At 38.2% G+C, this 7,500-nt stretch overlaps 1 protein-coding gene across 1 annotated transcript in view; it reads right to left on the bottom strand.

Moving 5' to 3' along the window:
- Window positions 1–1,482, bottom strand: part of LOC135215237 (homeobox protein abdominal-A homolog) — a 41,139-nt gene extending 39,657 nt beyond the window's left edge. Inside the window, exon 1 of the mRNA XM_064249754.1 lies at window positions 256–1,482. Within this exon, the coding sequence (XP_064105824.1) occupies window positions 256–1,036 (781 nt within the window). The 5' untranslated portion in view covers window positions 1,037–1,482. The remainder of the gene's footprint in view (window positions 1–255) is intronic.
- Window positions 1,483–7,500: the final 6,018 nt, after the last annotated feature.

Here is a 7,500-nt window from a genome sequence, read left to right as displayed (position 1 = left end):
AAATATCATGTTTCAACGAACTATATTTGGTTTATTCCTGAAGATATACGAACAAAAATATCATGTTCCAACGAACTATATTTTGTTTTATTCCTGAAGATATACGAAGAAATGTCAAGTTTCAACGAACCTGTTTACATTGATGCCGTCATTTCTGATGTAGTTATATCAGAGGAAAAGGTGTGACTAGAGAGACAAGGAGATAAAGAGATATAGGCGTAGTGGCAGATCTGCCCAAGTCCCAAAAACACTAACCTGTTGATTCAGATGCATCGTGACTCAAGTCCGATCTCTGGTCGGAGGTGACGTCGCCGCCAACGCCGCTGCCGCCGCGCTGTTCGTTGACCAGTGACCCCAGGGACGTCAGGACATCGGCGCTAAGACCGCCGAAGTTCAGCTCTCCACCGGAAGGCACAGGTAGAGGCAGTAGCGGCCCTAACGGCGCTGAGAGCTGCTCCGGAGTACCGACCGGGAGTGCCGAAGCCAAGCCAGATAGATCGTCCGTCGGCGGCGACAGCCCGCTGGAGGCGAAGGCTGGCACGTGTCCTTGAGCGTACGCGTTGGTAAACTGCGGAGTGGGCGTATAATGGGCGTTGCTGGGCATGGAAGTATGAGGAGGTGCCACGTGCTGGGACGTGACAGGTGGTGAGGAGGTGGGAGATCCGCTGCCGTCGGAGGGCGGATCGCTTTCGGGGGTGAGGGGCGCCGCGTATTCCACAGGTGCGCCGTAGTGGGATGCGTACGAAGTGAAGTCGTGGGTGTTGTGAATGTTGTCGTGGGGCGTGGGCGTTCGGGGCAAGATGGGCGGTAGTCCGTACTCGACGAGGGACGACGAAAAGAGGCCGCCGTAGTCTCGGGTGATGTCGGTGGTTTCCAGTAGGCCCCACTCCGCCCCTGGAAGCAGACTCGAGTAAGGGGAGGATCGAGTTGGCTCCAGAGGAGCCAGTGTAGCCAGAGATGCCCCAATGGGCATTATGCCTCCAGTGGTGGGCACCGGAAGAGGCAGCCCTCCACTTCCAATGATAGTTTGATCCATCGTAGCTTTTTATCAAAGGTTTGATATTCGCGCAAGTTTCCTCCGGATGGGACTTTTGTTTCTGAGTCAAAAGAGTGTGGAAACACGATGTTAATCACTGACAGTGCTCTGAGGATTCACTCGGCGCAAATCAGTGAAATCTCTGTAGGATTCCACCGGCCATCACTCTCCCAAAAACCACAAACTCCGCCACCACAATTAGCACCGGTTGAAACGATGTGTATATAAAAATTCCACGTGAAAACACTGCAAAAACAAAAGCCACAGAGATCACTTTTTCTAGACTCTTACGCAGCCACAAAGAGCAACAGCAGCAGCCCCGGACAGTAGAGCGAGATTGTTTTGTGGTGAGGGCAACCAACCACCTGTCTGCGAGGGCTGGGATGACAGTGTCTCCCCTTGCGGTCCCTCGTGACACAGAGGGGACAAAGAGGGCGGGGCTTGACTGCATCTTCGTCTCGCGTAGCCAATCACTTTGCTCTCGCATGGGGATTCTCCACCATTCACCGAGGGGATTTGCAGTTTTCGTATGGTTTCTCTGTGACGATTGGCCATTTAGAAGCCTAGATCAACAAGTGCTTCCTCTTCTTGTTAGTAGCCAACCTGAATTTCCTGCCTCGCTCGGCCCTATGCAAACAATGTACTGACCCAGGCCGCAACGTCTCCTTCCAAAATTGTCTGAAGAATCATATGTTCTTTCCTCGACGGCAGAATGTTTTCGTGACGGATGTTTCACCTCGTCGGTCGTTTTCGTTCATTGAAAGGAAAAGTTAGATGACGAGAACTATTCATCAGCTTCTCATTTCTGTAATGCCAAAAATATTGAAGAGACGCTTTGATTTGTTTCTATAATTACTTCCAGGTGTAGTTGGAGCCCGATTGATTCTAAAAAACAGTTCAGCCGAAAGAGACACATGTCTATTATGATCTGCTTCTGGTAAAAAAAAAAAAAAAAAAAAAAAAAAAACGTTTATAGTAACCTTACCATCTCAAATCGCTGTTGGATATCACGAGGACTCGAGGAACGTGACCAGAGCTGTTTAATGAAGAGCATCTGGCAATGTTGCCTTAAATACGTTTGATTTATGGGCACTCAAATGAGGAGCATAGATATCAATGTCCAAGGGATTCCGACTTCGTCGCCTCAGTAGAGGCATAAAACTGGCCAACTGAGAAGTTAAACGCTTCCCACAAAGAGATGTTCCTGTGACGTGTTAGGGCATAATTTATTCGATTTCGTGGGTTGAGATTGACAATGAAGGGCCATTTATTTTTTTCCCCTTTAATGAGATGGAGGCGGATTACTACTCCAAGATCTGTAAAAGCTCATAATAACGAATGTGAATTTTGGCTTCGATGCATCTAACGGCTGTTTATTGTGAAAAAAAAAAAAAATCAAGTAGGAATTACTAAAGGCTTCAGTACCTAATATATGTGTGTGTGTATATATATAGTATATATATACATACATATATATATGTATATATATATATATACATATACATATATATATATACATATATATATGGCAAAAATATTTTGTTACAACAGAATTCCATCTAATGAAAAGATCCCATAAAAACGCCAAAATATAGAAAGTGAGTTATTATATTTCAGAGATTGTAGTCTCTGAAATATAGTACTTACTTTCTATGTTTTTGCGTTTTTATGGGCTCCTTTTATTATATATTATAATAATATATATAATTATATATTATTTATATATATATATATATATATTAATATATATAATATGTCGTGTGCACATATGTGTGTGTGTGTGTGTGTGTGTGTGTGTGTGTGTGTCTCTGTTGACAAGGCAACATAAATGAATTTTGATACAAGTTCTCATACGCCGAATAGATGCTTTGCTTGTACTGCTCGTACGAGAAAATAACGTAGGAATATATCATAATAACCGGTTTAGATTCTTATCACCACGAGGAGTGCCACTAACACTTTTCCTACTCTCGGAATAAACACGATTCGGTGGTGGTTTTCACGAAACCTGAAACTTCTGATTCTTCAGACTTCATCGCCTGTCAAAAGCATTCATTGTCACGTTTTCTTTCCTTCTATTTCATTAGCTTGCAACATAGTGAAGACCGTCAGTAAAAGATTCAGGTCAATCTTTTGTGCCTCATATGCAATACACTACTTATGGTGAAGGTTTAGAATCTTGTATCTTTCGTATTGACGGTGGTTTGTGAAATGTAGTTTTAGTTACTGTCAGTTAGCTAAATGTCTGTGTATTTCCCCACATCTGAAGTATTACCAGCATAGATCACGTTTCATTTATTTATTTAACTAATTCGTTATTCGAACTGTATAAACGTTCAAGTGAAGGAGCAATACATTACTTCCCTAATACTGTTCACCTAATACTGTTCACATTTTTATCTATTTGTTGATTTATTAACCTATTTTTTAATGGGTGTAGTCTCTTTTGCAAAATATATACGTCCCTTGAATGAGGCAAATAAATATGTTACTCTGTAGGGGTAACTTTTCAGCCATTCTTGATTATCTCAGGACGACTGTTCTAAGTGTTTTCAGAGAAGTAAACAGTATCATTGAAGGTTGCAGCGCCTCAGTGACGTAGTCGGTATGGTGTTGGCGTACCACCTCGGTGGCCGCGAGTTCGATTCTCGGGCATTCCATTGAGGTGTGAGAGATGTGTATTTCTGGTGAGAGAAGTTCACTCTCGACGTGGTTCAGAAGTCACGTAAAGCCGTTGGTCCCGTTGCTGAATAACCACTGGTTCCATGCAACGTAAAAACACCATACAAACAAACAACAGACATCATTGAAGGTTGCATCAAAGTTTCGCTATCAGTAAACATCATAGAAAAAAAAAATAAAAACAATCCAAATGTTTTGTCTAAAAGATGAAAAGTCTGGGATGCTGCTAATAAAAGGTAGCATATTTTAATCAATGTTCCAGGTATAGAAACTGCTGCAGATTGTGTTGCAATGCCTAAAAGAGTTACAAGGATTAGGATGTCTCAAAGACTTGTTAGTCCATCCGAGGAGACATCGTGTGCTTATTTATCTGTAGGAGCAAGTTTTACTGTTCATTCACAGTGTCCTAAAGATTTTGTCTAGCTTTCTTTTAAACTCTTCAACACTCTTAAAGAAGAGATAAAAGTGGGGTTGAGGACAATGTAAAAGTAAATACCCAGAACGACTTAGGGTGAGGGGTCGGTTACATCAATAGTTTATCATTAAAACTTAAGTATACCTTAGTTAAACCAGACCACTGAGCTGATTAACAGCTCTCTTAGGGATGGCCTGAAGGATTGGATTTTTATTTACGTGGCTAGGAACTATTTGGTTGCTCAGCAACGGGACCTACAGCTTCTTTGGGATCCGAACCACATTATATCTAGAAATGAATTTCTAATCACCAGTAATAAATTCCTCTGATTCCTGCATTGGCGGCGTGCGGGGCCGAACTTGGGCTACCAGATTGGTAGGCGAATACGCAGACCACCAGTTTTATCATTAAAATCTCGATTTATCACGGACTTGGTGGCCGGTCATAAAGTCACAGAAAAAAATAAGTCGTAATTTTGACTAGGATAAGTCATAAAAAAAAGTCACATTTATGGTGGCCGGTAATAAAGCCACTGGAGAATAAAGCACAATATTTCTTGGAGGTCATTATCTTTATGATATTTAGAGTCTTTTGTTTATGTTTATACGGAAATTTCCAACGGGTTTGTGCTACATACGCCGCAAAGGTGGATGCATACCAGTTAGGAAAAAAAAAAGAAAAAAAAAATCCCCAACGGGCTTGTACTCTACCTTGGAGGTTACTATCTAGGAAAGATTATTGTGACATTTTTTTCCTGTAACATTTTCTGCGACTTTTTTTCTTCTCATATCGTTCATTTCAAATGGTGGAATCTTTCATTCCAACCTGTATTTCATTTGTCACTGAGCCTGGGCTTGATTTGAACTTCCGCGCCAATCACGGTGTCTTTTTTTATAAAAGAAAAACTTTGCCGATCCAAATATTTGTCAGTGTTAGCAGAGGTTACATTTTGCATTTGGTAGCAAATATTTCACCCAACATTACGGGTATTGTTTCTCAGGAAAGAAAAAATCACATTAACCTTTCGAACCCTACGGGTTTTAACCCGGTATGTATCCACCTTTACGGTGTGTTTAGTACAAGCCAGTCTTTTTTTTTTTTTTTTTTTTTCAACCCGGTATGTATCCACCTCATGGCGTGTTTAGTACAAGCCAGTTTTTTTTTCAACCCAGTATGTATCCACCCTGCAGTATGCTTATACAAGCCAGTTTTTTTTTTTTACCCAGTATGTATCCACCTTTGCAGTGTGTATAGTACAAGCCAGTTTTTTTTTTTTTTTTTTTCCAAGCCGTATGTAACCACCCCGCGGCGTGTTTAGTACGAGTTTTTTTTTTCCAACTCAGTATGTATCCACCTTTGCGGTGTGTTTAGTACAAGCCGGTTTTTTTCTTTTTTCACCCAGTATGTATCCACCCCTCAGCGTGTTTCGTACAAGCCAGTTTTTTTTTTTTTTTTTTTTTTTTTTTTTTTCTTTTTTTTTTTTAGCCCAGTATGTATCCATTCCCCCCGTTGTGTGTTTAGTACAAGCCTTTTTTTTTTTTTTTTTTTAACCCGGTATGTATCCACCTTAGCGGTGTGTTAATACAAGCCAGCTTTTTTTTTTTTCAACCCGGTATGTATCCAACCCGGGGCATGTTTAGTACAAGCCTGTTGGGGATTACCGTAAATATACATAAGCAAATGACGGTAAATATCATAAAATATAATGACACCCAAGAAACATTGTGAATCTTACCCTGTGACTTTATTACTGGCCACCATAAATTAATGTGAATTGTTTTCCTAGCCAAAATTGTGACACTTTCTTTCCCTGTGACTTCATCACCTGCATACTGTTGTACCTTAGTTTAGCAACAGTCGTACATTAAACGCTATTCATCGGATCACTGCATACATTATGTCTGAGCTCATTAAAATAACCGTAAATTATTACGAATCTGGAATTGAACTGGATCAGTCTCACTACGTACGAAGTTTGTATGAAAGGTCCTTTCGTTTTACTAACCACAAGGCTACATTAGGATCAATCGTAGCAAAACAGACCTCATCATGATTGTGAAGGACGTTATCAACAACTTATTGCTTTCTATAAGTATCATGCGGCATTCAGGTTGAACGTTTATAGGTATACAGTGCTTATAAAGATCAACTTTCAACGACCTTGGGAAGGATAGAGGAGGAAAATTGAATACGAGTCAACACTTTCTTCATATTGATAACTACAGTGACATTTTCAATTATATATATATATATATATATATATATATATATATATATATATTATATTATATATATATATTCATGAGTACTGTAGTATTTTCATTATATATATATATATATATATATATATATATATATGATATATATACATATATATATGTGTGTGTGTGTATTCACTATTCATAAGTAGTATGGTATTCTCATATAAAATTTTATACATATACACACCTGTACTTATAATAATACACATATATATGAATATATGTGTATTCATTTGTATTCATCTTCATGCTGAAGTTCAAACGATGAATTATTGTTTAAAAATGTTTCCCTTAATCCAGAGAAAAAATGGGCTTCCATGATAATATCTTCATTGAATATCAATTAAGTCATTCTAATTAGACATCAGTATAACATTTATTTTCTGTTTTTGCGCTGAATTCCTTTCCTCTTATTATCTTGGAATACTTCTTCTTCCTGTATTTACTAAGTTAGTAAGTGTTTTTTTATGGTATAAGGCAAATGTCTTTTGGTCAGGTACAGAAGTGAAAACTGAAATGGATACGAGTGAAGAATCAAAATGCTTTCCTTTAAACTCAATAAATATACTTTAATCGCCTTTTATATATATATATATATATGTATTTTGTAAACAGACTTCCAGAAATTCTCTCTCTCTCTCTCTCTCTCTCTCTCTCTCTCTCTCTCTCTCTCTCTCTCTCTTTCACACACACATGTACACGATAAATCCTTCACTTTTTAGGATACGCATAATTTATAATATAATATATATATATGTAACCTAATATAATATAAATAAAATATATAATAATAATAATAATCATAATAAATAATAATAATAATAATATAATAATAATAATAATAATAAATAATAATAATAATATAATAAAATAATAATAATAAATAACTATAAAAGAGCCCATAAAACGCCAAAATATAGCAAGTAAGTAGTACTATATTTCAGAGACTGCTCTCTCTCTCTCTACTGGAGAGAGACACAGTACTACTTACTTTCTATATTTTGGCGTTTTTATGAGCTCCTTTTGTTAGATGGAATTCTGTTGTAACAACATTTTTGCCAATATATATATATCTATATATATATATATATATATATATATATATA

This window comes from Macrobrachium nipponense, chromosome 5, assembly GCF_015104395.2.
Source record: "Macrobrachium nipponense isolate FS-2020 chromosome 5, ASM1510439v2, whole genome shotgun sequence".
Lineage (NCBI taxonomy): Eukaryota > Metazoa > Arthropoda > Malacostraca > Decapoda > Palaemonidae > Macrobrachium > Macrobrachium nipponense.
This window is presented reverse-complemented; position numbering and strand designations above follow the sequence as displayed.